This window comes from Heteronotia binoei, chromosome 20 (genome assembly GCF_032191835.1).
Source record: "Heteronotia binoei isolate CCM8104 ecotype False Entrance Well chromosome 20, APGP_CSIRO_Hbin_v1, whole genome shotgun sequence".
NCBI lineage: Eukaryota > Metazoa > Chordata > Lepidosauria > Squamata > Gekkonidae > Heteronotia > Heteronotia binoei.
The window spans coordinates 12,891,800-12,909,798 of NC_083242.1; the positions used below are offsets into that span (position 1 = coordinate 12,891,800).

Below are 17,999 nucleotides of genomic sequence, written 5' to 3' on the forward strand. Positions count from 1 at the left end.
CCGAAAGGAGGGGGGGGGGTTGATACAGGCTTGCATCTTTGTCTCTCCCCCCCCCCCCTCTGTATTTCATATGGGCTGTCCTATAGAGGATGGTGCGGAGTTGTTGTCTGTTGCCGCCAGACGGTCTGGCCGGAACCAAAAGGTTAAAATGAAATTGACAGAGTTTTCAGCTAACCGTTAGGAAGAACTTCCTGCCCGTTAGAGCGGTTCCTCAGTGGAACAGGCTTCCTCAGGAGGTGGGTGGGCTCTCCTCCCTTTGAGATTTTCAAGCAGAGGCTAGATAGCCACCTGATTCTGTGAACTTAGGCAGATCATGAGGAGGGCAGGAAAGGTTGCATTAGCGTTAAATTCTCGTGGCCTTTTCTTACATGTCTAGCGAAATGCCGATCGCCACTCTGGGGTCAGGCAGCAAATTTTGCTCTAGGCCAGTTTGGCCAGGGAACCTGGAGGGTTTGGGGTTTTTTTGCCATCTTCTGGTCATGGAGCAAGGTCACTGTGGGTTTGGAGGGGGGAGTACTTGTGAGTTTCCTGCATTGTGCAGGGGGTTGGACTGGATGACTCTGGAGGTTCTTCAGACTGGGGTGTGTATGCATGGAAGTCATAGTTGACTTCTGGTGACCCCTACTGGGGCTTAGACATTCAGAGAGGTGGCTTGCTCTTGCCTGCCTCTGCCTCCCGACTGCTGGTATTCCAATGAGGTCTCCCATCCAGATACTTGCCTGAGTCAGCCCTGCTTAGCTTCTGAGATCTAATGAGATCAGGCTTTCCTGGACTGTCCAGGGCAGGGCATTTGTTTTGAAGATTCTCCAAAGGCCAACTAGCCTTCCTCCATCCTTTCTCTTTCTCAGGGGTCTTTGGACACCATCGTTTTGGTGCAGTGATCCACGTGCCGAGGTCCACAGCTGACCATGGGGGATGCGCTTCTCTCCCAGTGTGCAACGAGGTTCGTGCATCTCCTCTGGATGAGCCTGATTTTCATGGAGGTAAGATGTTCAAGTGGCCCGGGATGATTTTTCTCTTTAACCAGATTGGGGTCTGGTAACTGGGAGAGAAAGGGAGCCCCATGACGCAGAGTGGTAGCTGCAGTACTGCAGCCCAAGCTCTGCTCACGACCTGAGTTCAATCCCGGCGGAAGCTGCGTTCAAGGAACCAACTCAAGGTTGACTCAGCCTTCCATCTTTCCGAGGTCGGTAAAATTAGTCCCCAGCTTGCTGGGAGAAGGCAATGGCAAACCACCCTGTAACAAAAGGCAAAGGCGATGGCAAACCACCATGTAACAAAGTCTGCCGTGAAAATATTGTAAAAGCAACATCACCCCAGAATCGGAAACAACTGGTGCTTGCACAGGGAACTACCTTTACCTTTAAGGAGTCCCATGGCACAGAGTGGTAAGCTGCAGTACTGCAGTCCAAGCTCTCTGCTCACGACCTGAGTTCGATCCCAGCGGAAGGTGGGTTCAGGTAGCCGGCTCAAGGTTGACTCAGCCTTCCATTCTTCCGAGGTCGGTAAAATGAGTCCCCAGATTGCTGGGGGGAAAGTGTAGATGACCGGGGAAGGTAATGGCAAACCATCCTGTAAAAAGTCTGCCATGAAAACATGCTGATGTGACTTCACCCCATGGGTCGGTAACGACTCGGTGCTTGCACAGGGGACTGCCTTTGCCTTTTTAGCTGGGAGAGATCTTTCCTGGCTCAGAGATGGACTCTCCCTACCTGCGTTCATGCGATGGGTTGTGGGCATTTCCTGGTGGCACTGCTTAGTGGGGCGAGGGAGGTATGGCTGAAACAGAGTACTCACTGCTTGGCACTGAGAACGGTTTACTGATCCAATCTGCTGTGAATGTTTTACCAATTACAGCCAGCTGGTTCACCTGGAAGTCTGTCTCGCTCTCTAAAAGACTCCCCTGGGGAGGCTTCTTGACCCAGCTGGAATCACAAACATTTAAAAAACTAAGCACGGTTCTGCTATTCAGTCCACCCGACAACAGTTCTAACCAGTGTTCCCTCTAAGCTGTGGAGTCTTGAGAGCAAAAAAAAATCTACTTTGTGAGTTACTGGTATTAAATTTGTGAGTTACTGGTGTAGAGCGGTAAAGCTGCAGTACTACAGCCCTAAGCTCTGCTCACGACCTGAGTTCGATCCCAGCGGAAGCTGGGTTCAGGTAGCCAGCTTGAGTTTGACTCAGCCTTCCATCCTTCCGAGGTCGGTAAAATGAGTCCCCAGCTTGCTGGGGGAAAAGTGTAGAGGACTGGGGAAGGCAATGGCAAACCACCCCGTAAAAAGTCTGCTGTGAAAACGTCATGATGCGACATCACCCCAGAGTCGGAAACGATTGGTGCTTGCACAGGGGACTACCTTTACCTTTTTTTTTTTTACTGCATAAATTAGTTTGCTCTGGGGCCCTTTCCCATGAGCTAAGACAAAAATGTGTGAGCCAGAGGCTAAAAACTGTGAGCTAGCTCACACCAACCCAGCTTAGAGGGAAGACTGGTTGTAACCAATGGTGATCCAGAACAAACATATGTATTGACCCTTTCCTAACAGTAACACCCTGTTCTATGCAGGAAATGCACCCTTTGTCTCAAACATATGTACTTACGTGCTATTTTTGATTGCTTTTGGTGTCAATAAGTTGGCCTGGGTTTTTTTAAGAAAAATGTTAATTCAGCTGTCAATGACCTAGCCTGATGCAGATCTCTTAAGATTCAACATCAGAGTCTTGGGGGATCTGGGAAAGAAACCTCCTTGTAGATCCAGCCTTCTGACTTCAGTGGGTGTGAATTCCAAGATCAGTTTCTGGCAAACAAAGCTTTGATGATGATGATATTGGATTGATATCCCACCCTACACTCTTAACCTCAGAGTCTCAGAGCGGTCTCCTTTACCTTCCTCCCCACAACAGACACCTTGTGAGGTGGGTGGGGCTGAGAGGACTCTCACAGCAGCTGCCCTTTCAAGGACAACTCCTGCGAGAGCTATGGCTGACCCAAGGCCATTCCAGCAGGTCCAAGTGGAGGAGTGGGGAATCAAACCCGGTTCTCCCAGATAAGAGTCCGCGCACTTAACCACTACACCAAACTGGCTCCAAGGCTGAGATCATGCATTCTCAACAATGCTGTTTCAATCCACTTTCACACTGGATTTTGCCAGTTCACACAGCAAAATTTAGTTGGAAAGTGCATTGGTGGTGGATTGAAAGGGCATTATTTAGCATCTTTGATTGCAGCCCAAGTCTGTAATTTAGGAGCAAATGTGTTCCCTCCCCCCCCCGCCTTGACCTGGGTCGGTTTAGTATAGTGGTTAAAGAGCGGCCAACTCTAACCCGGAGAACCAGGTTTGATTCCCCCCACTCTTCCTCCACATGCAGCCACCGGCGTGACTTTGGGTCAGCCCCAGTTCTCTCAGAGCTCTCTCAGCCCCACCTACCTCGCAGGGTGTCTGTTGTAGGGAGAGGAAGGGAAGGAGACTGTAAGCTGCTCTGAGACTCCCGAGTGAAGGGTGGGGTATAAATCCAATCTCTTCCTCCTCCTCTTACTGGTGCTTTCGAAGGCAAATCTTTTTTAGAAGGTGCTTTCTAAATGCTGCGTGCTGGTCACTCTTTAGGGCCCTGCCCACATAATTCACACTTGAAAGCACTGGCTTTGTTGCTCCGTTGCCATTCCCCAACCCTGTCCTGACCTGGGTGTAGCATCCAGTGGTAGAGCATCTGCTTGGTAAGCAGAAGGTCCCAGGTTCAATTCCCAGCATCTCCAACTAAAAAGGGTCCAGGCAAATAGGCATGAAAAACCTCAGCTTGAGACCCTGGAGAGCTGCTGCCAGTCTGAGTAGACTATATACTGACTTTGATGGACCCAGGGTCTGATTCAGTAGAAGGCAGCTTCATATGTTCATATGATTTGGAGGAGGGACGGTGGCTCAGTGGCAGAGCCTCTGCTTGGTAAGCAGAAGGTCCCAGGTTCAATCCCCGGCATCTCCAACTAAAAATGATCCAGGCAAATAGGTGTGAAAAACCTCAGCTAGAGACCCTGGAGAGCTGCTGCCAGTCTGAGTAGACAGTACTGACTTTAATGGACCGAGAGTCTGATTCAGTGTAAGGCAGCTTCATGTGTTCATACGTTCATCTGCATTTGGAAAGACCTGCCCTGGTAGCTGCCTTACAGAGGTCCCAGGGAAGGTCTCCACCAAGATATAACAAGGCTGTCCCCTTTGCAGAGCTGCGGTGCCAAAGTTTTGGAGAAGACCTTTGAAGAATGGATGAGGTACAAGGCCGAATGCTTGAAGAAGATGGCTAGTGATCCTTATCCATCTGGTAAGGGAATCTTCCATTCTGTTTCCTTAAAACAGAAAGGCCAGAAGGTGCGTATGGCAACCTGTGCTCTGTATATGATGTGGGCTGGCCAGTGTGTTGCCTTGACGGTCCCCCTTTGCAGAGAGACTGCTAATGGTGGTGTGCTACTGTGGTGTAAGGAACCTTCCGCTGTCAAAAGAAGAGCTTGACGTACCAGTGGAAGGCTGCTTGAACAGGAGGAAAGTGACGCTTTCAGCATAACATGAGAACATAAGAGAAGCCATGTTGGATCAGGCCAATGGCCCATCCAGTCCAACACTCTGTCACACAGTGGCCAAAAAAACACACCTAGGGGCCATCAGGAGGTCCATCAGTGGAGCCACAGCACTAGAAGCCCTCCCACTGTTGCCCCTTCAAGCATCAAGAATACACAGCATCGTTTGCCCCAGACATAAGAATGTAAGAGAAGCCATGTTGGATCAGGCCAATGGCCCATCCAGTCCAACACTGTGTCAAACAGTGGCCAAAAAACCAGGTGCCATCAGGAGGTCCACCAGTGGGGCCAGGACACTAGAAGCCCTCCCACTGGGCACTCCCAAGCACCAAGAATACAGAGCATCACTTGCCCCAGACAGAGAGTGCCAACAATATGCTGTGGCTAATAGCCTCTGATGGACCTCTGCTCCGTATGTTTATCCAACCCCCTCTTGAAACTGTCTATGCTGGCAGTTGTCACCATCTCCTGTGGTGGCAAATTCCACATGTTAATCTCCCTTTGGGTGAAGAAGTACTTCCTTTTACCCATTCTAACCCGATTGCTCAGCAATTTCATTGAATGTCCATGAGTTCTCATATTGCGAGAAAGGGAAAAAAAATACATCTTTCTCTATCTTCTCTACCCCATGCATAATCTTATAAACCTCTATCATGTCATCCCTCAGTCAATGTTTCTCCAAGCCAAAGAGCCCCAAGCGTTTTAACCTTTCTTCATAAGGAAGTGTTCCAACCCTTCAATCATTCTAGTTGCCCTTTTCTGCCCTTTTCCCAATGCTATAATATCTTTTTGAGGTGCGGTGACCAGAATTGTACACAGTACTCCAAATGAGGCCACACCATCTATTTATACAGGGGCATTATGAAACTGGTTGATTTGTTTTCAGTTCCCTTCCTAATAATTCCCAGCATGGTGTTGGCCTTTTTTATTGCAGTCGCACACAGTCTTGACATTTTCAGTGAGTTATCTACCACGACCCCAAGATCTCTCTCTTGGTCAGTCTCCGCCAGTTCATATCCCATTAACTTGTATTTATAGTTAGGATTTTTGGCCTCAATGTGCATTACTTTGCACTTGGCCATGTTGAACCTCATTTGCCACGTTGACGACCACTCGCCCAGCCTCGACTGATCCCTTTTGAGTGCCTCACAATCCTCTCTGGTTCTCACCACCCTGAACAATTTAGTGTCATCTGCAAACTTAGCCACTTCACTGCTTATTCCCAACTCCAAATCATTAATGAACAAGTTAAAAAGCATCGGACCCAGTACTGAGCCCTGTGGCACCCCACTGCTTAACACCCTGCACTGCAAAAATTGCCCATTTATAGTCACTCTCTGTTTCCTATTAATTAGCCAGTTTTTGATCCACAAGAGGATTTGTCCTTTTACCCCATGATTCTCAAGGAGCCTTTGATGAGGAACTTTATCAAAAGCTTTTGGGAAGTCAAGGTAAACAACATCTACGGGGTCCCCTTTGTCTACGTTTGTTCACCCCCTCAAAGAACTCTTACAAATTCGTTAATCCTGCCCATTTATCCCAGAATACTCAGGAAAGCTCTTCCTCTCCTCGTGTAATGTGAAACTTGGAGCATGGATTAAGGAAAAGCAGTTGGCGGTTCGAGTTCTTTTTCATCTACAGCTCTTACAATTTTTTTCCCCAAAGATGCAAAATCACGACAAATGAAACACACAATAGAACAGGATTTTTCCTTTTCAAAGCCATTTGCAACGTCTGTCAGTAATCTGCATGACAGCCCTGCAAGGTAAGGTGGAATTGGGAGATGAGGAGTGAAGCCGAGAGGCTGTGACTTGGTAGCTGGGATGAGATTTCAGCCACAAGCTGCCTCATTCTCTCCTGAGATCCTGAGGCACCACGTTGCACTAGTGGCATTGCTACTGGATACTGAGAATGAGAGAGCTCCAATCCACATTGTATTCTGTAAAGCCCTGCCCTGAATAGCCAAGGCAAGCCCAATCTTGTCAGATCTCAGAAACTAAGCAGGGCCGACTCTGGCAAGTGCTTGGATGGGAGACCTCTGGAATACCAGCAGTCAGAAGGGCAGGGGCAGGCTCTATTCAGCCACCTTCCTGAATATCCTGCAGGCCCCCAGTAGGGGTCAGTCACCAGAGGTTGCCATGACTTCCAGGTTCTTCTCTGGCAAGTGCTTGGATGGGAGTCCTCCTTGGAATACCAGCAGTCGGGAGGGCAGGGGCAGGGTCTATTTAGCCACCTCTGAATATCCTCCAGGCCCCAGTAGGAGTCAGTCACCAGAGGTCACCAGGACTCCCAGGTTCTTCTCTGTCAAGTCCTTGGATGGGAGTCCTCCTTGGAATACCAGCAGTGGGGAGGGCAGGGGCAGGCTTTATTCAGCCACCTCTCTGAATATCCCCCAGGCCCCCAGCAGGGGTCAGTCACCAGAGGTTGCCATGACTTCCAGGTTCTTCTCTGTCAAGTCCTTGGATGGGAGCCCTCCTTGGAATACCAGCAGTCAGGAGGGCAGGGGCAGGCTCTATTCAGCCACCTCTCTGAATATCCTCCAGTAGAGGTCAGTCACCAGAGGTTGCCATGACTTCCAGGTGCGCACAGACACTGTCTCATACATGCACACGTGCACACACATATAAAAATTAAAAAAAACCACCCTCAAACACCCTTTTGTGTTCTGGAGTGACACACTGAATATTTCAGCTCCGTATTGGACGAATGCCACCCGGCCAATCCAGTCTTGCTTCTGTCTCTTCCAGGGTTGTTCTGCAATCGAACGTTTGATATGTACGCGTGCTGGCCAGATGGGAGCCCAGGCACCGTGGTCAATGTCTCCTGCCCCTTTTACTTGCCCTGGTTCGAAAAAGGTATGGCTGTTTCTGAGTTGGCTTGGAGAGCCACGTGGGTGCGGGGCCCCCACGCGGTTCCCTCAGTTCCTCCTTGAAAGGGCTGTGAGGTGGAATCTCTCCAGGAGCCTCCCTGTCCATCTCGCCGCTTTCTTTGATCCAGTTCTAAGCTTGAGAATTTCCTCCCAATGGAAAACAAATCTAAAGACAGCCACATGAATCCCTAGGAAAGGAGGGAGGGACGGTGGCTCAGTGGTAGAGCATCTGCTTGGTAAGCAGAAGGTCCCAGGTTCAATCCCTGGCATCTGCAACTAAAAAGCATCCAGGCAAGTAGGTGTGAGACCCTGGAGAGCAGCTGCCAGTCTGGGTAGACAATACTTACTTTGATGGACCGAGGGTCTGATTCAGTAGAAGGCAGCTTCATATGCTCAAAGGACAAGACTCCCTTGACTGGAAGTTGCAGAGTCTCTGTCCCTGGTGCTGAAAATCCAGATCAGCAAGTAAGAACTGAGCTTGCTTTTAGATCCAGGTGGGCAGCCGTGTTGCTCTGAAGCAACAGAACAAAATAAGAGTCCAGTGGCACCTTTAAGACCAACAGTTTTAAGTAGGACCAAGTGAGAATTGTGTTCTGATAGACATCAGTGACCCAAGACAACAAGGTGATATATAAGTCAGGTGATAAATAAGTCAGAGAGCCAGTTTGGTGTAGTGGTGAAGTGTGCAGACTCTTATCTGGGAGAACTGGGTTTGATTCCCCACTCCTCCACTTGCAGCTGCTGAAATGGCCTTGGGTCAGCCATAGCTATCTCAGAGCTGACCTTGAAAGGGCAGCTTCTGGGAGAGCTCTCTCAGCCCCACCCACCTCACAGGGTGTCTGCTGTGGGGGAGGAAGATAAAGGAGATTGTGAGCTGCTGAGACTCAGATTCAGGGTGGAGGGCGGGATATAAATCCCGTGAGGGGAAAAAGTCTCATGTGATTTCACCTTGCATCCAAGTCAGGTACCTATAACCAAAATGGTATTTCAGTTGCTTACCCTCCTATTTTGGTCCGGAAAATTCATTTCCAAAAGCAAACATGGTGCTGGTGTAACAATAAGTATATAATATATCTGTTCTTTAATTTGTAATATTTATGTTGTACATTTATTGATCTTAACGGTGGGCCCCCTAATTTGTATCCATTTACCCTTTCAGGTTCTTAATTTAATTTTTTGGCGGGGTCCTCCTCTTCTTTCCCCCACTCTGACCACTAGTCCACACTTGCTCTCGCTCATCTGTGGGCTCCACCATCATATGCCAGTCTGGGCTAACGGTTAGAATGTTGGGACTAGGATCTGGGAAACCCAGGTTTGAATCCCCGCTCTGCCGCAGAAGTTGACCAGGATATTTGGGCCAGTAACACACTCTGAGACTAACCTACCTCACAGGGTTGTTGTGACAACGTGGGGGAGAGGAGATGGTTGTAAGCCAGTTTGGTGTAGTGGTTAAGTGTGCGGACTCTTATCTGGGAGAACCGGGTTTGATTCCCCACTCCTCCACTTGCACCTGCTGGAACGGCCTTGGGTCAGCCATAGCCCTGGCAGAGGTTGTCTTTGAAAGCGCAGCTGCTGTGAGAGCCCTCTCCAGCCCCACCCACCTCTCAGGGTGTCTGTTGTGGGGGAGGAAGGCAAAGGAGATTGTGAGCCGCTCTGAGACTCTTCGGAGTGGAGGGCAGGATAGAAATCCAATATCTTCTTCTTCTTCTTCTTCTAAACTGCTTTGGGTCCTCATGGTGGTGGTGGTGGGGGGGGAGAAAGGTAGGAAATATAAATGAAGTGAATGCAAAGGTTCCTGGAGCAAGAACTTTCTGGCCCAAGCCTTTCAGCACTACCAGTTGCATGGCTGTGGTGGACAGCTCCTTGCATGGGAAGGGTAGTTGGAAACCTGTTTGCCCAAGAACAGCAGTGACAAAGGACGTGACCACCATGTGGCAGCTGCTCCACCTGGTGGCTGTATGATGTAAAAGCAGTTTGCCACATATCCCCCTTGCCACCCCCATTGGCTACAGCAGGGCTTCTTTTTGCAGCAGGAACTCCTTTGCCTATTAGGCCACACACCCCTGATGTAGCCAATCCTCCAGGAGCTTACAGGGCTTTTAGTGCAGGGCCTACTGTAAGCTCGAGGAGGATTGGCTACATCAGGGGTGTGTGGCCTAATACGCAAAAAAGTTCCTGCTGCAAAAAAAAAAAAACCCTGGGCAGAGAGGCACGTCTGGCTTTAGCATGGGAATTCTCATCTGGCAATCCCCATGCAGTGAGCAGACTTTATGTATTAAGAGAACATAAGAGAAGCCGTGTTGGACCAGGCCAATGGCCCATCCAGTCCAACACTCTGTGTCACACAGTGGCCAAAAAACCCAAGTGCCATCAGAAGGTCCACCAGTGCCCCCCTCCCCAAGCACCAAGAAGACAGAGCATCACTGCCTCGGATAGAGAGTTCCAACAATACGCTGTGGCTAATAGCCACTGATGGATCTCTTGAAGCTGGCTATGCTTGTAGCCGCCGCCACCTCTTGTGGCAGTGAGTTCCAAGTATCAATCACCCTTTGGGTGAAGAAGGACTTCCTTTTATCCATTCTAACCCGACCGCTCAGTGATTTCGTTGAATGCCCACAAATTCTCGTATTGTGAGAAAGGGAGAAAAGGACTTCTTTATCTATCTTCTCTATCCCATACATATTAGGTCTGCTATCGGGTATAGTTGTCTGCATCAGCCTAACAGAAGCTGCCTTCGTGTGCCCTCCCACCCAACCTCGAGCCCTGATTTCTGATTCAAAATAGCTTCTTCCGAATGCCTCAGCCTGACGCTCGGCCCCTTCTGTGTTTGCAGTTAGACACGGAGTGGTGAGCCGCAGGTGTGGGGCCGATGGGCGCTGGGCGCTCCTGAATGGGACAGAGGCCTGGAGGGACCATTCCCAGTGCCAAGAGGAGACGGAAGCCATCGATGAAGAGGTGAGGAGGGGAAAAGGACCAGGGTTTGTTGCTGGGGATGAAGCACCCGTGGTGGGTTGAATGTTCATTGGCTTAACTTGCGTTATTAGTGCTCTGCTTTTCTCCATAAAGAGGGCCTGAAGCAGTTTACATGAGGGCTTTTTTTGGAGCAGGAGCTCCTTTGCATATCAGGCCACACCCCTCTTATGTAGCCAATCCTCCAAGAGCTTACAGGGCTCTTCTAACAGGGCCTCCTTGGAATACCAGCAGTTGGGGGGGCAGGGACAGGCTTTAGTCAGCCTCCTCTCTGAATATCCTCCAGGCTCTCTGGAGGGGTCCATGATCTCCAGGTGCATGTGCGTACACACACGCACACACAAACACAATTACAAAAATACAAAAAACGGAATTTATATACTCTTTCAGGAGTCAAAGCATCAGGTATATGATGAAGGACTGCTTTGGCTCTCAAAGACTTATACCCTGGAAGTTTAATTGGCCTTTAAGGTGCTAGGGGACTCGAATCCATCTCTTCCGCTGCAGATCAACACAGCTGCCGTCCACCTGAAACTATCCAAAAAAGGTTATCCTGAAAGCCAGAGCTTTCAGTAAACGATAACTTCTGAACTCAGAATGGTGCTACAGCCATGGAGATGGAGAAAGTAGAGAAAGAAGTACTTTTCTCCCTTTCTCACAATACAAGAACAAGTGGGCATTCAATGAAATTGCTGAGCAGTCAGGTTAAAACGGATAAAAGGAAGTCCTTCTTCACCCAAAGGGTGATTGATATGTGGAATTCACTGCCACAGGAGGTGGTGGTGGCTACAAGCATAGCCAGCTTTAAGAGGGGATTGGATAAAAATATGGAGCAGAGGTCCATCAGTGGCTATTAGCCACAGTATAAATATATATATATGTGTGTGTGTATGTGTGTATATGTATGTATATACATTACACATATATTGGCCACTGTGTGACACAGAGTGTTGGACTGGATGGGCCATTGGCCTGACCCAACATGGCTTCTCTTATGTTCTTATGTTAACCACTTGGTGGGCTGGGAAGGAGACTGTTGTAGCTTTTCTCAGCGGCTCTCTGAGAGCCAGTTTGGTGTAGTGGTTAAGTGCACGGACTCTTATCTGGGAGAACCGGGTTTGATCCCCTACTCCTCCACATGCACCTGCTGTGACCTTGAGTCAGCCACAAGTTCTCTCAGAGCTGTTCTCTCAAGAGCAGTTCTCTCAGAGTTCTCTCAGCCCCACTGACCTCACAGGGTGTCTGTTGTGGGGAGGGGAAGGGAAAGGAGATTCTAAGCCACTCTGAGACTGCTTTGGGTAGTGAAGGGTGGGGTATAAATACAATTTCTTCTTCTCTTCCTCTTTCCTTCTTCTTTCTCTTTGGTACAGGAAGGGGCCCACCGGTTGATGGTGGGCTTCAAAGTCATCTACACGGTGGGCTATTCCCTGTCGCTGCTGGCCCTGATCCTGGCTCTCCTCATCCTTACTGTCTTCAGGTATTGCTCACTGGGTCTTCGTTCACTGAGAACACCCTGGGGTTGGTAGTTGACCATTTTTGCTTATCATTGTCACTGTGAAGCCCTGCAGAATTGTGTGGTTTGTTTATGAACACTGACGAAAGCGTATGGGCACAGGGGACGTGCTCAATAAATAAATAAGAAACATTCCTAAAGAGCAGAAAATTTAAAAAGCTCAATGACAAGGCTTTCTCGGTGTTGGCACCTTTACCTCTGGAATCCCCTTTCTACGGCTGTGTTGGCTTTTGAAGAGGTTTGTGAGCTGCTTTTCAAAGTGGCATGCGCAACAGATAAAAATCCACAACAGAGCAACATTGGAACCTCAGTTGCTTTAAGAGGGGTTCAAGTATTCTGTTGAGTGATAGGGAGGTAGAAACTCGGTAAACATCCAGGATTAAAATAGCCATCGGGGAAGAGAGTTACACACTTTGGGAAAGAATGGGGATAGACAGAAGACGGCTGTAGAGGACAAAGCTGGAACATCAATTAGTAATCTTTTTAAAAACAAAAGATAAGCTTTTATGGTTTGCTTCTGGTTGACTGTATTATCTTCCTGAATTGTTTTTTCTGCTTGCTTTGTCTCCTGGGTTGATTCCCACTGCATCTGAGAGCCAGTTTGGTGTAGTGGTTAAGTGTGCAGACTCTTACCTGGGAGAACTGGGTTTGATTCCCCCCTCCTCCACTTGCACCTGCTGGAATGGCCTTGGGTCAGCCATCGCTCTGGCAGAGGTTGTCCTTGAAAGGGCAGCTGCTGTGAGAGCCCTCTCAGCCCCACCCACCTCACAGGGTGTCTGTTGTGGGGGAAGAAGATAAAGGAGATTGTAAGCCGCTCTGAGTCTCTGATTCAGAGAGAAGGGCGGGGTATAAATCTGCAGTCTTCTTCATCTTGCTCAGTAGTTCACTGCTTTTACTGCTGTGATTTTTATTGTGCTGGTTTCCCCCTTTTTATGCTAACAGCTTTGATCTTTACCAGTTTCCCGCGTTTTAAATTGCTGCGGCTGGTTTTGAAATGATGCTGGCCTTCCCAGAGAGCTTTTGATTGGGAGTTCAGGCCCTCAAACAAGCGAGTGGACACAGGGGGCTTTGGGTTAGGGAGAGGGTGGACTGCCTTCCCACTTTTGAGCACCATGTTGTTTCTGGTCCTGCAGGAAGCTGCGTTGCACCCGGAACTACATCCACGCAAATCTCTTTGCCTCTTTCGGGCTCCGGGCGGTGTCGGTGATCGTGAAGGATTCATTGCTGGAGAAGATGTGGGGGAAGGAGGTCTTTCAGATGTCCGATTGGGAGGCCTTGCTGAGCCACGATGTGAGTTGTCATGTCCTTGGATGTACCGAAAAGGTCAGGAGGACATCTCTTGGCCTTGCTTCCTTTTGTCCAGGGGTGGCCAAACTTTGGCTTGGGAGCCACAAGTGGCTCTTTCACACACATTGTGTGGTCATCAAAGCCCCCACCATCCTGTCAGCCAGCTTGGAGAAGGCATTTCTCTCTCCAAACCACTTATCCAAGTTGAGCCAGCCAGCAGCTTGGAGAATGCATTTAAAGTTGCCGGTTTGGAGAGCCGGTTTGGTGTAGTGGTTAAGTGTGCGGACTCTTATCTGGGAGAACCGGGTTTGATTCCCCACTCCTCCACTTGCACCTGCTGGAATGGCCTTGGGTCAGCCATGGCTCTGGCAGAGGTTGTCCTTGAAAGGGCAGCTGCTGTGAGAGCCCTCTCCAGCCCCACCCACCTCACAGGGTGACTGTTGTGGGGGAGGAAGGGAAAGGAGATTGTGAGCTGCTCTGAGACCCTTCGGAGTGGAGGGCGGGATATAAATCCAATATCATCATCATCATCTTCTTTCTTTCCATCTCTCCCTCCCTCCCTGTCGATCTTTTATCTGTGTTTTCTCTCTCTCTTTCTCTCCTTATCTAATCTTATCTATCTCCCTCCCTCAAATATCTGATGTTTATTCTATGTGGCTCTTAATTTAGCCAGGTTGCGCGCTGTCACAAAATAACACAGTCCAGAGCCGACTCAGCTTGCAGGTGCGCTTTATCCTCGGTCTACATCCAACAGCCTTCCTGACACCGGTGCTCCCTCACCAGCCGGCCTCGCTATGCTTTCCAAGCCGGTTTAAATCCCCACCACCAACACCTGGCCCGCAGTAGCCCTTAAAGGGCTTGTGCCCCTTTTTCCTCTCCCCACCCCCCGCTTTTGTCCATCCTGAACCTACTGCTCATCAGTTTCCTCGAGTTCTACTGTTTGGAGAGAGGTAGAAAAAGTTCTCTTTGTCCACTCTCTCCACCCTGTGCAGAATTTTATAAACATCTAGCGTGTCCCCCCTTAGTTGTCTTTTCAAATACAGAACAAGGTTCTAGCCCAGTCCTCAGGGGAGCATTGAAAAATGTGACTTTGCGCTGTGGTTGGGAAAACCACATTCTGCTGCATCATGTGGACCTGAGATTACTCTGCGGATTGCAGAAACGGGCTGCGTGGATTCTATGCTTGTGGAAGGCAGCCCAGAAATTGATGGCGTATGCAGAATTGGGTATTGTGTGAGAACTTTAGCTCCTAAATCAATTTGTTTGTAGTGTTAAGTGTGGTTCAGTGGTTAAGAGCAGTGGACCCTAATCTGGAGAACTGGGTTTGAGTCCCCACTCCTCCACATGCAGCCAGCTGGGTGATCTTGGGTCAGTCCTGGTTCCCTCTGAGCTCTCTCAGCCCCACCTACCTCACAGGGTGTCTGTTGTGAGAAGAGGAAGGGAACGGGATTGTAAACTGCTTCCAGACTTTGTGTGAAGGGGTGGGGTATAAATCCAACTCTTCTTCTATTGTTTTTAAATGCAAACGGGGCGGGGGGGAGATTGGAAGATGAATGCTTCCTTGTTTTTAAAGGGGGGAAACCCGTCCCCCTTCTCCACACACTGTGAATAAGAATATGATGATGATATTGGATTTATGTCCCACCCTATACTCTGAATCTTAGAGTCTCAGAGCAGCTTATAATCTCCTTTATCTCCTTCCCCCACAACAGACACCCTGTGAGGTAGGTGGGGCTGAGAGAGCTCTTATAGCAGCTGCACTTTCAAGAACAACTCCTACAAGAGCTATGGCTGACCCAAGGCCCTTCCAGCAGCTGCAAATGGAGGAGTGGGGAATCAAACCCAGTTCTCCCAGATAAGAGTCTGTGCAGTTAACCACTACATCAAACTGGCTCAAACTGTGTGATTACAATCTTTTCCACAGACCTACTTTTCTACACTTAGGGGATGTTTTATAGTGGGAGCGTTCCAACATGCAACCCTGTCTCCACCTGCATTTTCAAGTGGTACAGTCCAGCAACGGAGATGCCAGTCTTATTAAAGCTGCATGAACACCGTGAAGACCAGCAGATGCTGCTCTGCACCGTGGGCCGGCAGGCAGCCCTCTTTTCTTGTTTCATTGGGAAGACTGAGGTATGTCGGCTTTATCCTTAACCTGTTCCTTCTGTTGCTTTTCCCAGGCTGCGATTGGCTGCCGAGTGGCCCAGGTGGTGATGCAGTACTGCATTTTGGCCAATCACTATTGGTTCCTGGTGGAGGCTGTCTACCTGTACAAGCTTCTGATCGGAGCTGTTTTTTCGGAGAAGAATTACTACACCCTCTACCTGTACCTCGGCTGGGGTAAGGAGGAGACGTTTGACAGTGTTCCCTCTAAGCTGAGTTAGGGTGAGCTAGCTGACAGTTTTTTAGCATCTGGTTCGCATCTTTTTGGCTTAGCTAACCTGTACAGTAGCTCACAATTTCAATGCCAGTGGCTCCCAGAGTAGAAGTTTGGCTCACAAGACAGCTTAGAAGGGAGTACTGGAGGTGGGACAGGGGCCTCAGTGGGGCATGATGCCATAGACTCCGCCTTCCAAAGCAGCCATTTTCTCCAGGGGACCTGATCTCCAAATTGATAATTACAGATGAGCTGTAATTCTGGGGAATTCCCAGAGACTGCCTTCTGATAGTGAGCTGATCTAGTCTACACGACGGGCAAAGAGTTTCTCAGACTGTATTGATCCAGGCTGCATGAGATGGTAGCCCCATTTGCAAAAGAGCATGCTGCACCCCAACAAATGTCCTGCGCTAAGAAAAGCATTGTTCGTGGGCAAGGCTAGGCTGTATCCTTCTCCCTAAGAGGCTAGCTTTCTACATGCAGAGGGGCATCAGTAAAGCGCTGTTGCAAAATCCAGGCAGTGCTATCGACTGTCCCGTGGTTTGTCATAAACCCTGCTGGACTGGGCCAAAGATCCAACCATCTTCTTTCCAGCAGCAGCAACAGCCAATCAGAGGCCTGCAAGGCAAGCCTGCTGGCAACACCCCTCCCTCGATGAATCTCTCTGCCATCATACAACTGGAAGTATTCAGGCCCAGAACTCAGATACTCCATTCAGCAATTACACCTCTGATGTAGCCAATCCTCCAAGAGCTTAGCAGGGGTGTCAAACTTGTGGCCCAGGGGCTGAATCAGGCCCCTGGAGGGCTCCTATCTGCCCCCCAAACAACTGGCTGTCATCTGCTTTCTTCTGCATAACAAGCTTGCTTTGCAAGGCTTGTTCAATCGCACAGGAGCTACAGAACAAGACCTCTATTTTTTCCATTGGATGAGGCTCCACACTTGGGAGGAAAGGGGGAGAGGGAGAGCTTGCTTTGCCAGGCTCTCTCAATTGCACAGCAGAGCTACTGAGCCAAACTTCTCTTTCTTCTATTGGCTGAGTCTCCTTCCCCTCCTAGGCTCCTGGGTAAGAAAGGAAAGAGCCAGAGTTTCCTTTGCCCAGTTCCCTGGATCCCATGGGAGAAATACAAAGAAAGTACCTTTAAGACCAACGAGTGCTAATGTTTTAATCATGTTTTAAGTGTTTTTAACCTAATCTTAAATAGGTACACATATGGCCCAGCCTGACAAGGTCTCTTTTATGTCAGATTTAGCCCTCATAACAAATGAGTTCGACACCCTTGCTTACAGGGCTCTTCTTACAGGGCCGACTGTAAGCTCTTGGAGGATTGGCTACATCAGGGGTGTGTGGCCTAATATGCAAAGGAGTTCCTGCTACAATAAAAGAGACAAAGAGGCGCCGGAACTCATTTGAACAACTTATTTGCATATGCCATAGACTTCTGACATCACTGGGTGGATTCAATCGTATCAGCTCCGCAGCGACCTGAAAATGCTTCTTGAATTAGAATTGTCATCATAAAACCTGACTCCCATCATACTTTTTCAATTACTTTCTCCTATGTGGCCATAGTGGCATGATGAAGGTTTCCATCTGTCTGCTTTCTATGTTTTGGTTATTTTTTGGTGGGGGGAAATATGAGAAAGTTTATCAAAATCTCAAGAGTTCAGCAAAATTCTCATAAGGGGTTTGAACAATGGAGCCCAGAAGCAAGTATTGAGGGGGAGGGGTGTAAGAAGGAAAGGAAAGGTCCCCTGTGCAAGCACCAGTCATTTCTGACTCTGGGGTGACATTGCTTTCACAACGTTTTCATGGCAGACTTTTTACGGGGTGGTTTGCCATTGCCTTCCTCAGTCATCTGCACTTTCCCCCCAGCAAGCTGGGGACTCATTTGACCGACCTTGGAAGGATGGAAGGCTGAGTCAACCTCGAGCCGGCTACCCGAAAACCCAGCTTCCACCAGGGATTGAACTCAGGTCTTGAGCAGAGCTTAGGACTGAAGTACTGCACCATAACGTTTAGACGTTCCAGAGCGCCGCTCCTGTGAGCTCCTGTCCAAATTGAGGCTTGGTATCAGGTGCTTTGTTTGGAGGCTTCATGGGATTATTTTTTTTTACTTGCAGGGACCCCCGTGGCCTTTGTGGTTCCCTGGATGGCTGCTAAATACCTGAAGGAGAACACAGAGTAAGTGGCGATCGAGGCTGCCTCGGAATCAGTGCCACGTAGGGTGGAGCAGCACAGTGCAGACGTGGCCTGCAACAGTGGCTTCATTCAGCTTTAGTGGTCATGAGAATGGGGACCAGGGTGCTCATTATATTTGGGGTCGGATAAAACCAGCTTCTGTTGCTCTCGTTTGAACTTGTTATTTACCACCCCAGTTCAGACTGCAGGGGAAACCGGGAGTATTTTAACCCGGGCTAG

General features: G+C 49.1%; 1 protein-coding gene across 1 annotated transcript in view; it reads left to right on the forward strand.

The window, feature by feature from the left end:
• Positions 1–861: 861 nt before the first annotated feature.
• Positions 862–17,999, forward strand: part of LOC132588312 (glucagon receptor-like) — a 42,472-nt gene continuing 25,334 nt past the window's right edge. Inside the window, exons 1-8 of the mRNA XM_060260676.1 lie at positions 862–983; positions 4,212–4,308; positions 7,309–7,416; positions 10,264–10,385; positions 11,771–11,877; positions 13,047–13,203; positions 15,381–15,540; positions 17,702–17,762. Of these exons, the coding sequence (XP_060116659.1) occupies positions 909–983; positions 4,212–4,308; positions 7,309–7,416; positions 10,264–10,385; positions 11,771–11,877; positions 13,047–13,203; positions 15,381–15,540; positions 17,702–17,762 (887 nt within the window). The 5' untranslated portion in view covers positions 862–908. The remainder of the gene's footprint in view (positions 984–4,211; positions 4,309–7,308; positions 7,417–10,263; positions 10,386–11,770; positions 11,878–13,046; positions 13,204–15,380; positions 15,541–17,701; positions 17,763–17,999) is intronic.